Source organism: Giraffa tippelskirchi, chromosome 9 (assembly GCF_054371585.1).
Source record: "Giraffa tippelskirchi isolate mGirTip1 chromosome 9, T2T-mGirTip1v1.2.pri, whole genome shotgun sequence".
Taxonomy (NCBI): domain Eukaryota; kingdom Metazoa; phylum Chordata; class Mammalia; order Artiodactyla; family Giraffidae; genus Giraffa; species Giraffa tippelskirchi.
This window is the reverse complement of record NC_137283.1, coordinates 157,943,686-157,962,320: the sequence shown is the minus strand read 5'-3', so window position 1 is coordinate 157,962,320 and position 18,635 is coordinate 157,943,686. Positions and strand designations below refer to the sequence as shown.

General features: G+C 49.7%; 1 protein-coding gene and 1 long non-coding RNA gene across 4 annotated transcripts in view; one reads left to right on the top strand and one right to left on the bottom strand.

Annotated features, from left to right (window-relative positions):
* Positions 1-18,635, top strand: part of EZR (ezrin) — a 45,196-nt gene that overhangs the window by 15,203 nt on the left and 11,358 nt on the right. For all 3 annotated transcript variants that reach the window (XM_081530160.1, XM_081530161.1, XM_081530162.1), the window contains 5 exons: positions 8,651-8,734; positions 10,950-11,045; positions 11,879-12,153; positions 12,663-12,746; positions 13,587-13,733. In XM_081530160.1, the coding sequence (XP_081386286.1) occupies positions 8,651-8,734; positions 10,950-11,045; positions 11,879-12,153; positions 12,663-12,746; positions 13,587-13,733 (686 nt within the window). The remainder of the gene's footprint in view (positions 1-8,650; positions 8,735-10,949; positions 11,046-11,878; positions 12,154-12,662; positions 12,747-13,586; positions 13,734-18,635) is intronic.
* LOC145521512 (uncharacterized) lies at positions 11,330-13,962 on the bottom strand. The gene is made up of 5 exons (XR_014065428.1): positions 13,836-13,962; positions 12,687-13,074; positions 12,439-12,545; positions 11,763-11,995; positions 11,330-11,593 (listed from the first exon to the last, which is right to left on the bottom strand). It is a non-coding gene; the product is annotated as an uncharacterized LOC145521512 (long non-coding RNA).

The window sequence follows — 18,635 nt, the reverse complement described above, 5'->3', positions numbered from 1 at the left end:
AAATTTTCCCAAGCCTAACAAGCCGGTTTCTTCACCTTGACTCTGTTTCTTCTTTAACCTTGAAAAAGAAGACAGTAGATAAGGACTGGGTACAAGTGGCGCAGTGGTAAAGAAGCCGTCTGGCAATGCAGGAGATGCAAGAGACAGGGGTTCGATCCCTGGGTCGGGAAGATCCCCTGGAGAAGGAAATGGCAACCCACTCCAGGTTTCTTGCCTGGAAAATTCCATGGACAGAGGAGCCTGGTGGGCTGCAGTCCACGGGGTTGAAAGAGTCTGACAGGACCGGGCACAAGAACCCACACACATAATTTATCTTAAGTTTAAAACTTAAGATACAGAGGAGGGTGAAAGAAAGGAGTAATAATACATTGGTGGTCAGGTTTGCCATAGGGTTATATTATTAGATGTATTCAGCCATTCTTCACACCTTCTTTTAAAGGTCAGTAAACCACAAGAAACCTGGTGTTAAGAGCTTGAGCTTACACGCGTGCCTCTGGAATTTGAGTCCAGCTTGCCTTCCGGTACATGGTGACATGTAGCCACTGCTGTTGGTGGCAGCATTTTGGAGAGACCCCTGCCTCCCTCTTGACTGACAGCGTAGTTGATGTCTTTGCCACTACAGTCAGTATCAGGTTACTGCGGTTATTACTCCATCAGGTTATTACTATCATTTAATGAAAACATTGTGTTTTAAGGCCACATTTCTATTTTACTCGTCTTCTCTCTGTACATTGTTTCCATTTTTTTGACATACTGGTTTTTGTTTTGACCTCTCTATGCTTAAAAGAATGGTGTACACAACAAGGGCGTTTTCTCAACTGCCTTTCATGAACAGAACAACACTGGGCACTTCTAAAAAACTATAGCGATGTAAAGTATGGTCATCAGATTTTTAATGGCAACTACTTTGTAGAATTTTGTTTATAATGAACAGTGTTACTGGGAGCAGCACTGACCATCTAAGACAACCATTTCATTTTATATAATAGAAACAAAGTTACCTGTAATATATTAGCCATTACCATGGCTATCTGAGAAGGATTAGTGATGTGGACCGAGAAGAGCTAAACAACAACAAAAAATCACTGGGCCTTTGGGGCTTTCTGACTTTGCTTTCTACATTGGCTGAATTCACAGGTCTGCATTTCTACACTCAGCTGATTCCTTAATCAGGTTTGCTGAGCTAATGGTAATGATTTACAGAGGGTGGTTATCCGTTAGCCAGCATTTGTAAATGACCACTGTGTGTCATAGCTAATGCTGGGACTTAACTGAGTTGGAGTATTGTTCATGGAGATTGATTTTTATCTTAAAGGAGATCAGGCTGCAAAGAGGACTAAAACAGGGATTCCTCTGTGGAGACAGAGTCTTATTAAGAAAACTTGTCTGTGTGAGTTCAGGTCTAGTACTGAACGAAAGCTTAGTCAATGGTATTTTCTTGTGATAGAGGATCAACAGTAGCAGTGGATACATGAACCCTGGGGACGTCTCTGGCGGACCAGTGGTTGACACTTCCAGTGGGGGGAGGGGTGCAGGGTGGTTAGGAGGTGGATCCCACGTGCTCAGGGCCAAGAGGCCAGGGCACAGAGCGGAAGCAATGTTGTAGCAAATTCAGTGACGGCTTTTGAAAGTGGTCCACATCCTCCCCAGCAAAAACAGTTAAAGGAAACAAAACTGGGGTTGGGGGGGGGAACCATTAATCTTGCCAAAAGGAGCTGTGGCTGGTGCGTGTTCAGAGGGCTAGCCTGGCCTCTTACCCCGAGAGCCGGGCTGCCTGGGTGCGGCCTCCCTTGTGAGAGGGGAAGAGCTGTCGGTGGATGGACCCACCCAGCCTCCTGAGTCAGCATCTCTGGGCCTGGGGCCCAGGAAGCTGTTTCAACAAGCTTTCCAGGTTAACTTTGGTGTGTTCAAGTTCGAGAACCGCTGGCGGACCATGAGGGTCCCTGTGAGGCGTGGCTGGTCCTGCCTCCTGCGTACCCAGGAAGCCTGGTGTGGCCTCTGCGAACGGGCCCTGGAGGGGTTTCTGGGGTGACTCCACGAGAGAAAAATACAGAGGTAGTGTTGAGTTAAAAAAAGATTTGGGACACTTCATTGAATGCTGGGCAATGGCGTGCTCCACACCATCGGAGTGAAATGCAAAACAGGACTCCGTTGCTGCTTAAAATTTAGAGAAAGAACGTGAGTTGCTTGGGAGACCCCTGAACGAGAGCCTAGGTTCTCCCCTCGCCCCGTGGAGGGGCTGCTCCCTCTGCCCACCCGCTCCTGGTCTGTAAAGGCAAGGGGCTCACAGGCCTTCTGGCCTCAGGGCCAAGGCGTCCTGGGGCGGGGAGGAGTCCGTGCTCTGTGTTCGCAGTGCTTTGTTGGGCAAGCTGGCACCTCCTTCCTGAGAACACAGCGTATTTTTATTTACAGCTTAAATAACACAGTAAACTTAAATTGAATTTTGGTTTTTAAAAATGCATTTTCTTTCATCTTTGCCCCTAATTTTTTTTTTAATCCATTTGAATACCACATTGACCATAGTCTAGTTCAAATGACTTGTTTTCCAGCTGTTTTATATTTATCATCACCAAAGAACATGGCAAGTAATAAGTAAGGTCTACAAACCAAAATACCCATCAGCAGTGAATAGACAAAGTGATCCATGCAGTGGAATATTACTCGGTAGTTAAAAAGGGGAAGTGCTCATATATGATACAACTGGGATAAGTCTTGAAAACGTCAAGTGACAGAAGCAAGACCCCAAAGACCACGTGGTAAAATGATTTCTGTTTATGTAAAGTATCCAAAATAGAGCAATCTATGGAGACAGAAAGTAGATTCTTGGTTGCCAGGGCTGGGAGGAAGTAGAGTAATGGGAGTGACTGCCAGCGGGCATGGGATTTCTTTCTGGGGTGATGAAATGTTTCTAAAATTAGTGGGATTGGTTGCATAACTCTGAGAAGTTACTAAAAACCACTGAAGTGCACATTTTAAATGGCAAGTTTTATGGGATGTAAGTTATATTCTAACAAAGCTGTTGTAGACTAATGATTCAAGAATGAAAAATCAAAATACAATATCGTCTCAGTAATTATTCAGTACGTGAACCAAAATAGCATCTGAAGAGGCTTTTACAGTTCATTTCAGTTGTAAAACTTTTTTCCTCGTCGCACTCCCACTCCCGGGGTTTCTTTCCCCCATTTGTGGGAGAAATTTTACCAGACTACTTCCTGTCAGAGCCTTTCTAAGCATTTGAAAGCTCTTATCCAAATAGTTGAAAACTGTGGAAGCTGCTGAAGTGGCACCTTGGCAGAGGGCGGGGATGTTGGAAAACAGCACTGACATTTTCAATGATTATGAAAGGTCAGGCTCTCGGTGTAATCTTGGTGGTGCTTAGATAGCTGTGCTCACACTAATTTTGAGTAAATGCAGGTATGATAATATAGGGATTAATCTGTTATTGCTGAGTCCACTACCTGCAGTCCAAACATTCAAATGTTACTATTTGAATTTCCCTTTCTCAGTGGGTTTCCTGATGCTGAGTGCATAGTAAAATCACTGCACACTTGTTTCCCCTGCAGTGTTCTGGCTTCTAAATCACCTAAACCTGGTTGGTCTAAGAAGATATAAAACAGCTGCTTGTCTGTGAAGTTTGTGGAAGAACTGGTCTTAAAATTCTCCCTCCTGTCTTGGTCTTCAGTATGGTGTGAATTTATCTTGTAAAAAGTGTGGCGGGAGAGGTTATCTTTCTTACATGGAGTTTAAAGTAGTTCAGGAGGAAGTAGACATTTCTCAAAGGAAAAATTGCAAGACTAGACTTACTTACTAAAGTGAGGAGAATAGTGAGGGACGTAATTTGACAGCCCGAAATTCAACTTACAGATACACGGGTTACAAGTAAAATAATAGTGTTTTATTGTCAACTCTATCTCTTCCGTATCTCAGACTCTTAGAAGGCATTTTAGATACCACTTTGATAAAACTAAACTGAGAAGGCTCAAAAAATCATGTTTTCCAAAGTATATTCTGAAAAGTACTGCTCCTTTGCTGTATTCCGTGGGGGAGAAAATCTCTGTAGTCAGAGAAGAATCTGGGAGACCTCAACCAAGGCCCCGTCCTGGAGTTTCACAATTTGCATGAATACCGAATACTCTCAAAGCCTTTTGATTAACTAAACAAAGAAAAAAGTAGCAGAGAACCTCAAGCTGTGTGACCTCAGAATACTGCCTCCCTACCCCCCAGGCCTTTTCCCCTCTCTTGAGATTCAGATAGTTGTACAGAAAGTGCCAGCCCCTGGGGTGGATGGTGTCTGAAGCCACTCCTGTCATTAAGCTGTAGAATGCAGAGTCTACAGATAAGTGTTTCCATTTTACAACTGCTGGAGCTGGGAATGCCTCCTCCACACTCGGGGGCTGGGACCCCCGGGGGCCAGGGCGGGAGGAGGCCCGGGCTCAGAGGCCGGTCCTGCTGTCCGCCTGCCTTGTGTTGAGTGCCCATCTGCTTGACAGAATGAGCCAAGGGGACGGCAGGTTTATTTCATTTTAAGAGGGTGAGTTGTTGTTCCGTGTATATTTTAAAAAAACAGATTGGGGCTTAACACCTTTAATTGCTTATTGGGAAAAGAGCTGTCGTTTGCATTGGAGCAACAGAACCTGTAGTATATCGTGTGTCTGGTTGGAGAGGAACATCCCCCTCTTTGCACATGTGAAAACAGGTGTGAGCTTCTCTGTCTGTGAAAGCAGTCTCCCAACTGACTCTTGATTTTACTGATTTTCACATGGATTTCCCACCCCTCTGCATGCCTCACCTGAGGAGGAGCCAAGATGTGTGTGTGCTCAGTCATGTTCAGTTCTTTGCACCCCATGGACTGTAGCCCACCAGGCTCCTTTGCCCATGGAATTCTCCAGGCAAGAATACTGGAGTGGGTTGCCGTTTCCTCCTCCAGGGGATCTTCCCCACTCAGGGAATCAAACACAGGTCTCCTGTGTCTCCTGCATTGGCAGGCAGATTCTTTACCACTGAGCCACCTGGGAAGCCCCTAAAACACATTATCTTACTCTAAAATTCTGACCTAGCATACAACTGTTTAAAAAAAGCCTCGTTATTGTAGAGGGCTAATGTGACTCCCATATTGAAACTTACTTATGAATTCCCATTATAGATAGTGGAGTGTGGTTATGTCTTGTTCCTTTAGGTTCTGACATTTTAGAAATCTAGCTGCATCTTCATGCCATAGCTTCAAATGGAGTAGCATTTGAAGGAGCAACATAAATTATTAAATTTATCATCTACACCAGCCATGTGGTTCTTTGTATGTAGGGAGTGAGGGTACCTGGGCAAAATTAAACTTGTATCACCGCTCTCCCCTCCAGACACAGCAGAATGTTCAGCCTGGGATAAAACACTGCCCTTTTGGGGGTAGATTTTAAATGACCAACTGCATACCCACACCGCACATTCCTATGGGATTTTGCTGCCTTCAGAGAATATTGCCTTTAATAAAAGTGTGTGATCTGGGGGGAAATAGAGAGGCAGTAAAGATGGCAAAACACGTAGTTTTCTCCAGTCTTTGCCAGTGGTTTGGGTTTGCGTGGTGATGCATTTAAGCCCTGAACCTCTAGCTTCTCCTGGGACCATTCTCACGTTTATAATGTGAACCACGTTAATCCCTCTGTTTCTGTGGCACCAATGCAAACACTAGAGCTCGCTTTTTCCAGATACACTTAAAACAGCTGATTATATCAGGGAAACCCGACAGGATAATAAACAGAGTTGGGATGCCAGAGCCTAATTTCTTTAAAAACAAAACCCTGGGTGAGTGGACCAAAACATGCAGATGAGTGGTCCCATCCTCTGAGTAAATGTTTCACTTTAAACTGTGCAAGTTCGTGCTGTATTTCAGCACAGTGTGGCAGATGTGTAAATAACACTACTGATGGAAGCAGCGCCTTGCTGTGGTCCTCAGTTTCCCCAGAGGGCGCGCGTGCATGTGTGTGCGCGCGTGTTATGAGTACTTCTAGAGGCTTGGGGTGGGGGGATACCTGTGTTTATTGGGTGGGCTCAGGGATGCTAAACATCCCGTAGTCCTTGAGATGGTCTTGCAGAAAGAATGCTCATACTGCCCAGAGCAGCATAACCCCAGCCCCTGTGAGGGATGTGAGTAGGCTGGGGACGTGTATGAATAGGCGCACACAGTCCTGCAGGGCAGCTTGACGGGACTCATTCACGTGGTGTTAACCCAAGTGTTTAGCAGTCATGTGTTCTCCTGTCTCGACCTTGGTCTCAAGATGGTTGACTGTGCGCAGTTAGTGAAACATGCATATACTGATCAGTTACCTTGACTTTGTACTTTGGGGGGTTGTCTGAAAATATTAGTGCCTCCCCGAATTCGAACTGGGGCCAGTTGTTCCTTCTGACGGGGCTGGCGGGGGGACGCCTGCTGCCTGGCCCGGCCCGGCCCGGCCCAGCCCGTGGTCAGAAGAGCCTCCCCTCCTCTCCGGCTCGCCGGCTGTGTTCCAGGTCCTGCACCAGATTGCAGGATCGCCAGCATGCTGGACTCAGGGAAGTTCCTGGAAAGACCAGGCCAGGTGACACTTGGCACGACATCTCACTGGAGCTGCTGAGGGTGATTTTAAGTCCCTCTGGCTGGAGCAGCAGTTTTTGCAGGTTGCACAGACCCTCCTGATAACACTTTATTTTTAAGAAGTTCACTTTCTATGTACCACTGGCTTGTCACATCTTAACCTTAGTAAAAGTATTCAATTTGCGGGTTATTGCTTTTTCAAAGAGTTGTGTGAACTTTGAGTCAAATGTGAACCTGCTCAGAACCTTAAAATAGTTTTTTTTCCCCTAAATTCCTGTTAATAAGTTTGCAAAATGGTTAAAAATGGTGTGATGATCACTTTTTTATGTTAATTATTAGCATTGGTCTCAGAAGGTGACTTTTTTCCTCTTCCTCGGATTCAGAGGTGATCAAGGTTTAGAAGTTAAGAGCCTGAAGTGTGAGCCTCTGGTCTTTTGTATTCATCTCAACCAGGGTAGAAGCTTTGGGCCCACACTGTCTGGTCCGTTCAGTTTCTGAGTCAGTAAATAATAGAGAAAAAAGCGTATTTGAGGTCCAGCGTTTGTCAGGCCCCATCTCCCCACTGTAGTCTCGAGTGTGGCATTCATTGTAGGCTTATGAGTGTAACCTGGAGCTGCATTTGTTCCAGAATGTTTGAGTTTGGGGCTGCTTTTCACATCTCTCATACATGCCCTTGGAACCATAATTGAGAGACAGACTTACTTTATTTTGTGCTTCATAACAGCCATTTTGTGATTTCTTTAAAATATTGCTGTCAGGAAAAGGAAGAAACTTAGGCTTTATATTTTAATAAACTTGAAGACTCTGAAATGTGCCTAGTCTTGCTTCTCAGTAAACTTCATTTCTTGAATTTGTAGACTTGAGATTGGAGAGGAAACTTATGAAAATCGGGTGGCGTTGTGCCTCCCTGCTCTGTTACATCAGGCAGAGAACCTTTAAGACAGACTGGATGTATGTATCCATTTTCAGTTTTGAGCTTTAGGGAAAAAATGATGTGAACAAAAATTAGTCTTTACAACTTAGAGTCTATGTATCCAGCCAGGACATGACACACATTCAGAGCTTATATCAGGAGGCTAAATAATACAGTTAATCTGTGTCCTCATTACATTTCCATCTGAGTGGAATGAATTTGGAATATATGTCTGTCTGCTGTTGATGTATTTCACTTGAAAAATAATGAGAAGCAGACATTTCTTAAGCATTATAGTTGCTGTGATATTTTCCTCCAGTACTGTGATATAAAGTAGCTAAATTTGTATGTTTTTCATACGCTAGCGAGTTCTGGGTTTTTTCAAGTGATAGATTTGAAAATTACCTGTAAGTAAATGTTTTTAAACCACCAACTGTATGGCAGCATTCGATGACATTTTTTCCAGCTTTCCCATCAGTCTTCCTCTCCTAGTAATGCTTCCTTGTTTTTCCTGCCTTCATAATTATCCTTTTGAATTCCCACATAGCACTCTGTCCTCCTGGGTGTGTCTGCAGCCGTTCACCCATCTCCCTTCACTGTTTAGGAGGTCTCTGTAATTGCGGTACAGAGCCTTCTCTCCTCCTATCACCTGCAGACTTGCTGTGGGTTCCCCGGGGGCAGCTCCCCCACTGTGGGGCCTCACCGACTGGTCGTAGGGGTCTGAATGTGAGATGGTGTGTGGAAAGTGTGTTAACAGTCATCAAAGTTTCTTTGTAGAAAAACAGCTTAGACCTAAGTGTGAGTGTGCTTTTTTAAAGCCACGAGAACACACGTTTGAATCCAAGCTGCATTCGTGTGTAGAGCTGGGTGTGTGTGTGTGTGTGTGTGTTGACAGACGTGAGCTCAGATGTGGAGGCTGGGGGTGTGTGTGTGTGATGACAGACGTGAGCTCAGATGTGGAGGCTGGGAGTGTGTGTGTGTGATGACAGACGTGAGCTCAGATGTGGAGGCTGGGGTTGTGTGTAGTGACAGACATGAGTGCGGGTGTGGAGGAGGAACATTTAGGTTTGAGGAACCTTTGCTCGGGACCTTTGGGTTTCCGTGGAAGACTGGGAGACACAAGAACGCCCGGTTAAGCATGATGTGTGTTTTTTTTTTTTTTTTTCTTTCAGATCAACGTCCGAGTGACCACCATGGATGCGGAGCTGGAGTTCGCCATCCAGCCAAACACCACAGGAAAGCAGCTTTTTGATCAGGTTGGTCTCTTCGCACTTCAGAGGGTTCCAGTTAGAAAAGAGCATCTGAATCCCTTTGTTTGCCGAGCACAGACATTACCTCCATCCCCGGCTTGCCCCTCTTGGTGGAGCTGACCATTTATTTGCCCCCTGCCAGGGGGACCTGTGCTCCCCAGGGGTGCTCCCTGTTCACAGCCCCCAAGGAGAGGGGACCCCATGCAGTGTTCTTGGGCCAGGGGCTCACCCGCGAGCTGCCTCTCCCACGGGGGTCTCCGCAGTCCCCCTGGCTGTTTCCTGCCATCTGGTGCAGGGCGTGGGGGACAGGGCACAGCGAGGAGCCAGGCTGGCGTCTCCCTGACCCTCCCTGCAGCCGCAGCATCCCGAGCCCCTCGGGTGCCAGCACATGCCCCTCCCTTTCAATAAGAGCAGCGAACCTCCGTGAGGGCCTTGATCATTCTTCCGCGGAACAGTTCCCGAGCTTTAGGCAGAGCGAGACCTACTTTTTCGGGCTCCATACATTCTCCGCCGGGACTGAGGACCCAGTAGGGCGACAGGGCTGGGTGTGTGCATTCCCGGCCACCTGCTCCGTTGGCGGCCCTCCCGAGAGGCCCTGCCGGTGTCCAGGCGCTGCTTTGCACCCCAGCACTGACCCGGAAAGTGCAGTGGAGTTTTGGCAAATGTAGAAGCTGGAGGTGACTCACCTGGGTCTGGTGGGGTCTCCCTTTCATCGTCCCTGAATTTCCCCGAGCCAGTGAGCAGGTCCGCCCAGGGACTCCGCCAGGCGCAGGGCCGGGATGCTGAGTGTACAGGACCTGGCTTCCCGCAGGTCAGACCCAGGCCGAGGCTGCAGCTGGTGGATACAGCGGAAGGACTGGAGGGGAGCGGGGATGGCTGGGCCACGTGGGGCTTTCTCCGGCAGCCTTGAAGCTGCTCAGAGAGGAAGACGGGGCAGGTTTCGTATCCAGACTTTGAGGTGGGGGGAGGTTTGGCTTGTGGGGAGTGAGAAACTAGCGGGGGGAACGGAGGAAACCTGGCCTTGGAACCCCCCTCCTCTGCACTTGCTTCCATAGAAACCAGACCTGGGGCTTCACCCGAGACTCGGGGGTAAGCCCTGATGGCAGTCAACACTGCCTTCGCGCCTTTCACGATGAGGAGTCCAGGTAGAGACCTTCCTCCCCTTTTCTGGGTGCTTGGAGGGAGCAGATGAACCGGTCTGTCCCTGGCCCAGCAGTGAACAGACTTGGGGCCTCCAGCAAGCATCCGCCCCCTCCCACCAAAGCCAGTGAGGAAACAAGCTCAGGGCAGACTTCGGTATTGAGATCGAATTTGTCACTTCTGGTGTGTACAGTCCTCTTTCAAGTTTGATAGAAGCCATACATTTGAAGAATGGTAACCTTTTTTTTCAAGGCTTAACATTACCTGTCATAGAATTTATACAGCAAAATCCTAGGACTCGGTTTTGACGACATTCAGCAAGTGTCCACAGCAAGTTGCTTTTTGGCTTCAAGACACAGAAATAACCAGCGTGGGACCCTCTCTGTAACCGATCACGGGAGACTTTTTTCCCTAGTACTAGAGAGTATTTAAAACTGCAGCTCTCCCTATGACCTAGGGCTGAATTCTCCCTTCCTGTATCAGAATTTCACATTTCTGGGGGTGGTAAGAGTCACCCCTTGGTGCGCGTGAAGCTGAGCACCCCCTCGTCCCTGGAAGCTTTCCGCCTCTGCACGTGGGCGCCCCTAGCAGGTACAGCCGCACCTGCAGTGCACACACCTTTGCTGGTGACCCTGGGTTGTCCCCCGTCTCTGCGTGCCCCCTGCAACCCACCTGGCTGTCTTTACTCAGGAAACTGTGATGGAGGACAGAGCAGTAAGGGTGACATTATAAGCTTTGTTATCCCTGACACTGCTGAAATGTGTATTAAAAGTGAGTGGTTCAAGGACTTCCCCTGGCAGTCCAGTGGTTGGGACTCGGGACTTTCAATGCTGTGGGCCCAGGTTCGATTCCTGGTCAGGGAACTAGGAGCCTGGACGCCACGTGGCCTAAAAACAAAAAGGACTGAATGGTGGGTATCTGTTGGTAACAGGCAGCGTAGGGGAGGCTGCCTGGTGTGACGAAGCCAGCACCTCGCTCTCGTGGCCGGTCTGCCGCACCACGTGGTGGGGGTCCCCAGGGCCAGTGCCCCTCCAGAGAGCTGCTCATGACAGTTTCAACCCCCGCTGTCCCTCTCCTACAGGTGGTTAAGACCATCGGCCTTAGAGAAGTGTGGTACTTTGGCCTCCAGTATGTGGATAACAAAGGATTTCCTACGTGGTTGAAACTTGATAAAAAGGTAAGTCAGAGTTAACTATTTACAGGCTATTAATTGGGCTTGGTCTACTCTGTTGACATTGAAACTCTGTCTTTTGTTCCTTTCTATTTATGTAAAAGTTTTTATAGACAGAAGGGTTGCTGGTTTCAGGTAAATGGGGATAGTGGCTGGAAATTAGATCCTGGTCTTTCTCCTTGGTGGAGTACGTGATGCGGAATCGCTTAGGTTTTAGTTGACCTTAGTTTTGTTGGTTTTTTTTTCTCTCCCAACAAGACTGTTAATCTTAAAAACCATGAATCATCCAGTGTTTTGTAAGTCTTGTTACTGCTTTGTTTGGGCCTGTGATAGAGTTCCTTCCAATTTTACAGTCTGGATAATTCCATTAACAATTACAAAGAAACGCATTAAGCTGAGTGTCTTTTCTCTAGACGGTTTCTCCCTTTTCTCCAAGTGCTGCTTTCCTCCCCTATTACTGTACCCGGCAGGAGGGCAGTTGGAGGCATGCAAGAGCTGGGGGAGGGCGTGAAGAGTTGCTGAGAGCGAGTCCCTGGTCCTGGGCTGGCCTGGCCCTGTGGACAGAGGCCGGATTCATGGGTCACTTGGGCAGTCCCCTGGAATTACAACATTGCCGCCCCCCCCTCCCCCCCCCAAACAGGGCTGGGACTCTTGTGAGGGTGTCACAGAATTCTCACCTACTGTCTTCCATGCTAAAAAGGTGACTTTCAAAGTCACCATTACCTTCTGACAACTGGCCTGATGGACCCTTTGAGCCAGTGGTTCAGCTTGTGCCGGGCTGGTGGGTCTCTTGTCTGTGGGTGGACCTTGCAGTGAGGGTCTGGCTTCTGCCCACCCAGGTGTCTGCCCAGGAGGTCAGGAAGGAGAGCCCGCTGCAGTTCAAGTTCCGGGCCAAGTTCTACCCCGAGGATGTGGCCGAGGAGCTCATCCAGGACATCACGCAGAAGCTCTTCTTCCTGCAAGTGAAGGAGGGCATTCTCAGCGACGAGATCTACTGCCCACCCGAGACCGCCGTGCTCCTGGGCTCCTACGCCGTGCAGGCCAAGTTCGGCGACTACAACAAGGAGCTGCACAAGGCGGGGTACCTCGGCTCCGAGCGGCTCATCCCCCAAAGGTCAGCCGGCAGGCCTCGAGGGCGGCGGGTTAGGAGGTTCGGGAAGTAGGGCTGGTGGGGGGTGGGTTCTCTGCAAGGCCCGGACTCTGTCAACAGCCCTGATCCCCCCGCACGGGGCCTGCGGTAGAGACACGCAGCAGGGCGGGACTGTCCTCACGGGCAGGACGTGGTTTCTTGGCTCTCCCTGGTGGATAATAAGTTGACCCCTGTTAAATCTGTCTTTTATTTACTAGTGGTCACATAACTGACCCCTTTTGGAAGAAGAGGCTGCTTAGAATAAAATACCTTTTTAAAATTTTTCCAGGAAGACGAGGCTCTTCTCATTCCAGGTTCTTAATTGTCCAGTTCTGTTAATTGTCAGAAATGTTGCATATTAGGAAGTAGATGGTTTTCTTTGGGAGAAAAAAAAAAAGTCACAGTTTGGGTGAGGCTGGGCCATGGCTGGTCACACGCCTCTCCCAGCCTTCGGGGTGACTGACGGCCCTGCGCCCTCTTGCTTTGCCACCCAGAGTCATGGACCAGCACAAGCTCACCAGGGACCAGTGGGAGGACCGGATCCAGGTGTGGCACGCAGAGCACCGCGGGATGCTCAAGTGAGTGCCAGGCTGGGCTCTGTCGTCTCGTGGGGACTCGGTGACCCGCTCGGAGCCGCTGGTGGCTGGTTCCCGGCAGGGAAGGTGTGACGAGCTGCCAGTGAGCTTTCTTCTTAAAGCCAGGTGTTCTTCTCCACCCCACCCCAGAGCCAGAAGTGGTTCAGCTTATACGTTCACACCCTTAGGCCTTCTCCTTGTTTGGGAGGAAAGAAAAACTTGTGTCTGAAATGCTTCAGTTTCATCCCGGGGGCCAGAGCATTGTTCACAACCCATCAGGCATGCTGTTTCATTCGTTGTCCATAAGGTGGTCATCTTCAAAAGGGTGTTACTGTTGATAAAGATCCCCAGAGAGAAACACTTGCTATTAAAGAAGCACCAGAGGGGTGGGTGGGGGGTCTGTCCTGTCATCCTCCTCTCGGACACTGCCAGCAGCTATGATGATGTCCTAGCCGCTGCAGGTCACGGGCAGTTTGGGCCTCAGAGACCGTGTGTCCTTGGCCTTCCGTCTCTGACCCGAGCATCTTCCGTGCTCCTAGTGAGGTGGATTGGGGAGGGCAGAGGGGGGGCAAGCTCCTGGGGCCCCCTGAGGCATCACGTGGGCGGCCGGGAGACAAGGTCATGCCCAGCAACGAGGTTTACAGGGAAGTCCTCTGCGTCCAGAGGAACCAGTGTGAGCCAGTTTGGTCCTTTCCTAACATGTGACGGACGTCAGTGGTCAGTGTCCAGGACAGCTGTGGGCCCGCTCAGGTCTCGGGCTAGCAGAGGGGCTGCGGTGGAGGCCCTGATGTAACTGTTGCACGCAGCTCACACTCAACGCCCCTGTCTGCTCTCCCCACGTAGAGACAGTGCCATGCTGGAATACCTGAAGATTGCCCAGGACCTGGAAATGTATGGGATCAACTATTTTGAGATAAAAAATAAGAAAGGAACAGACCTTTGGCTCGGCGTTGACGCCCTTGGACTAAATATCTATGAGAAAGATGATAAGTGAGTCGAACTTTATATTATCTTTTGTTGGTGGGGTAATTGGGCCTGTAAACAATGGAGGAAGTGGCAAATATGCACGTGGGTTACTTTCAGAGTATTTACCTAGCAACCAGTTGGCCCAGCGTCTGACACTTAACGGGCTTCGCAGCTATGACGTGGCGGTGTGGGAGGTTGGTTCAGAGGCGCGCGTTCTTTCTCTCCTGTTATTTCTCTCTCAGCCTACCAGCCCATGTAGCATGTGCTGAGGGGCCCAGCAGGGGGACCACCAGGGTCTGTGACCTCACAGGCTCTGGAGCTTGTGAAAGACCGCAGAACAGAGCTGCAGGAGGGCACCCCACCCCCTCCTCTGAGGCTGCCCACAGCTACCAGCTGGCAGTGCTGGGCAGCTTGAGGTTTGTGCTAATCTGGCCAAAAATATTTGTGATCCTACCGAGACCTTAAGATTCTGTAAACAATAGCCTTTATGTACAGACAATTTAGCTAAATCCTCAACTTGCGGGAGAGATCCGATTGCCTCTCAAAGTGTTAATGTTTGTCGACTGGGCTCTCGGCAATGCAGAGCCAGCCCACCCCCCCTTGACTTCCTTTGCCCATCCCTGTGGTTACAAACTCTGCACAGATGCCTTTTTCCTGCCAAGTAGCTGGATTCACAGAAAAAGATTGTTCTGATGAGCGAGGGCGAGTTTTTCACGGCAGGTCCCTGCTCCTTGGACTTGGAGTGATAGCTCCCCCGCCTCACCTGCTCTCATGTTAGTGGTCTCTGCTCCCCTATGCCCCAGGTACGCTGCCCCCCACCCCCCACGATCAAGAGCAGACCAGCACTGCTTTTGACAGACGATATCATATGCAGCGTTGTTTGGTCACTCAGTGTGTCCGACTCTTTGCGGCCCCATGGACTGTAGCCTGTCAGGCTCCTCTGTCCATGGGATTTTCCAGGCAAGAATACTGGAGTGGGTTGCCCTTTCCTCCTCCAGGGGATCTTCCTGACCCAGGGATCGAACCTGTGTCACCTGCATCAGCAGGCAGGTTCTTTACCACTGAGCCACCAGGGAAGCCCAGTATCATCTGTAGAATCCGCTGTAATCCCAGTGTGCTTGCCAGAACCCAGGGTGTAGAATCCTTTCTCCTGGGGGGTGGGGTCTGTGTCGGACATTCCTGGCCCCTGGGCGAGCACCTGGAGTGGACGGAGGAGCGCCTTTATCCACCCACCGGAAGACGTGGTGCCAATCAGGCGACCCTGGTTACACTTAGGACATGGCTCGCTTAGCACAGGAGCGCAGGGACTCGTCTGAAGACCCAGAAGTGAGTCCCTGAGGACTCTCGGTGTCCTCTTTCCACTGCACCCAGACATGACCAGCCTGGATGAGTCGGTCCAGACCGGTCCTCAGAGAGCACCACGGCCTCTTGGGAACATGCGTGGGAAACCACCTCTGTCTCTGAACTCCTGAATGAGCAGATCTTGTAACATAGCCACGGCCAGGGCCATCCCAACAGGTTTTTCAAGCTGCGGGACACCGCCAGGGGCAAAAACTTGCTGCTGTCAGCTCGTCACCACGCCTGCCCACCTACATAAATGCCCATTTCCTCCAAGGAGAAACCCAGGTGAGCCACTTGGCTCCCCCAACCCTGCCTCTCCCCTCCAGCTCCCACCCACCCCTCAGCTGAACTGTGAAACAAGCAGTCTCTCAAAGGGTCTTCTCCCTGAAGAAGGCCCCCTCGGGCGTGGGGCACGCCTTGCTCCCTCCCGTTCCTGCTGGCAGGTCACTTAGCTCTTCAGTAGTCAGAGCTGTGCTCCTTTGAAGCAAATACTGACAAGTCCCTTCCACGGATGAGCAGGAGATTGTGGCTGGGTCTGAGGAATGTGGTGACAGCGCTTAGCTGTGGTCAAGTTGTGTTAAAGGATGATCCTCAGCCATGGAGCTGACGGTGGAGGACTATGAGGACCTGGAGCACTGCTCAAAGGAGAAATCTGCTATGTCCAGTGCGTGTTGGGTGATAGAGACCTGGTGTACCTTGCAGATACATGCTAAGTCACTTCAGTCTTGTCTCTTGTGCAACCTCATGGATTGTAGCCCTCCAGTCTCCTCTGTCCATGGGATTTTCCAGGCAGGAATATTGGAGTGGGTTGCCATTTCCTTCTCCAGGGGATCTTCCTGACCCAGGGATCGAACCTGCATCTCCTGTGGCTCCTGAATTGCAGGCAGATTCTTTACTGCTGAACCACCGGGGAAGCCCTGCAGATAAGCAGGTGTCTTTACTGAAAAGCTTATCCTTTTTAGTATTAAGCATGCTGAGATGGGGGATATTTCTTGGGGTCCCTTTTCCATCATATATATAACAGTCAAATGGGAGCACGTAGGGCAGGAAGCGCATGCCTTTCCTTCTGTAAACTCTTGATCGAGGGAGGAGAGGGTGGACTTCGGGTGTCAGGACCTCTGACGCCAGCATCAGCCTAGGGCAGGGAAGGTTGAGATTAGCTGTGTGACAACTGCCCGGCCTAGTCCAGCCAAAAACAAAACTAGAAGATCAGAGGAGCCTTGGGTCTTTTGGAAGCCCTCTTTCCCTAGCCTCGTCCTTCCCAGAGCTCACTCCTCTGGGCCTCTGTGTTGGGGCTGGGGCTGCAGCAGGAGGGGATGGGGCGAGATGAAGGCCGGTGTCTCTCCCGTTACGTTGCTCACCCAGGCTTGTAAATCACACATCCTGATTTCCATTTCTATTGATGAGCGTTAGAAATTATGTTTCACCCATTTAAAAGTACATAATTCTTTCCATTTTCTAAAAATTTTTCTCCCAGGCAGGTCTCTCTTCAGTGGGGAGGGGCACTGGAGTCACATCTTGCCACCTTGTTTATCGTCGGTGGCTTACCTGCATCTCCGAGGAGTGCAAAAAGGGATTTTATGATTCGTGAGTTTTGTGGATTCACAGGTATATCAGGATCACAGTTGTCAGATCATCCTCTCCTTTCTGTCTGTGGTACTCCAACTTGAACACGAAACATTTTATGTTTTGAATAGCTGGGCTCTGACAGAAGTTTGTTTCCACGAGGACCCCCTCCAGAAAGAGTTAGAGCACCTCTTGGAAGAGGTCTAAAAGCCCAGATCAGATTGGCCGAGAAGGGAGTTTGGACATGGGGTGGGGGAGCCTTGGTGGCTGTTCAGTGTGGCCGAGCGGGCGGCAGAGACTGGGTGCGGGGAGTTTTCTGATGCTCCAGCCCCGCAGAGAGGGTTGGTCCTTCCTGATAGGGGAGGGCAGGGCCGAGTTAACTGACTTTCCTCCACGTAGAGGTGTGGGCAGACTTTTAGGCTCATCGCCGCCCGGGGAGGTGACTCGGCGGTTCTGCCTGCTCTTGCCTGTCTCTGAGGCCCAATTTGATCTCCAGCCTGTCCTCCCACCAGGCCTTTCTAAACTCCTCCAATGAAAATTTTCAAATGAACTGCAACATGGGAAGCATTTTACAGTAAATCCCACGTGCCTGCAACCAAGGTTCCACCGCTGGCATTTAACCCCTTGCTTTGTGGTGCCTCCCCCCATCCACATGTCACTGCCCTCTGTCCCCACACCCTCGTTTGGACACATTTTAAAGTAGATTGCAGGCATCTCTATACTCGCCCCAAAATGCCTATTAATTACTAGAGCTCAGTCTGTTTTGTGGCTTCCCAGGCAACTCGGTGATAAAGAATCCGTCTACCAGTGCAGGAGATGCAGGTTCAATCCCTGGGTCAGAAAGATCCCCTGGAGGAGGAAATGGCAACCCACTCCAGTATTCTTGCCTGGAGAATTTCATGGACAGAGGAGCCTGGTTGGCTATAGTCCCTGGGGTCATAGTCAGACACAACTTAGCGACTTAGTAGTATGGTGGGGGGTTTTTTTGGTTTTTTTGGATGTAAAAATGTAAATGGAATTCACAGTTCTTGAGTGCTCATCTGCTGATATTAGACACATACATGCCTGCAAACTCCTGTCACAGTGTGGAATGTCATCACCGTCTGCTGCGTGTTTTGAATTTAATGTTTTTTTTTGGCCGTATCGCATGGCGTGTGGGACCTCAGTTCCCTGACCAGGGATGGAACCTGCACCCCTGCATTGGAAGCTTAGAGTCTTGAACCACTGAACTGCCAAGGAAGCCTCAAATTTAAATTCTTCTAACCATTGTTTCATTTTGAAACCATTTCAGACTTCAAAAAGTTTCGAAAAATAGTAAGTGCAAAGAATTCCCATATGCCCTTCCCCAGAGGTTGTTGTTCAGTTGCTCAGTTGTGTCCGACTCTTTGTGCCCCCATAGACTGTAGCCCCCAGGCTCCTCTCCCCATAGGATTTGCCAGAGTGGGTTGCCATTTCCTTCTCCAGGGATCTTCCCTTCCTGCCTTGGCAAGTGGATTCTTTACCATGGAGCCACCAGGGGAGCCTCTTCCCACATGTTCGCGTCTCACGTAAAACAGGGTCCAGGTATCACAGTCAGTACGTTCACCCTGATACGCGATGCTCTTAACAGTTTGGATGGTCTTCCCATGATTCCAGTTGTCCACTCATGTCCCTTTCCTGCCCAGGATCTGCCTGGAATCCCACCTACATTCAGTTATCACCCTTACCTCCCCCCGCCCCAGGTCTGTTTCCATCTGGGACAGTCCCGCAGTCAGTCTGTCACAGCCTTTAAACACCTGTGAAGAGTGCTGACATTGACCCTTTAGAAAATCCCTCCCCTTGGATCCGATCCTTTCCCATGATAAGACCTGAGGTTTGCACTTTGGGCAGGAATCCCACAAAAGTGCTGCCATGCCCTTTCATGTGGCCTGTGATGTCGGAATATCCTGCTTCTGGTGTTGATTTGAATCTCAGGTCAAGGTGACATCTGCCTGGCTTCCTGCAAAGATACTCTCCTCCTCTTGGGGATCGATAAGTATA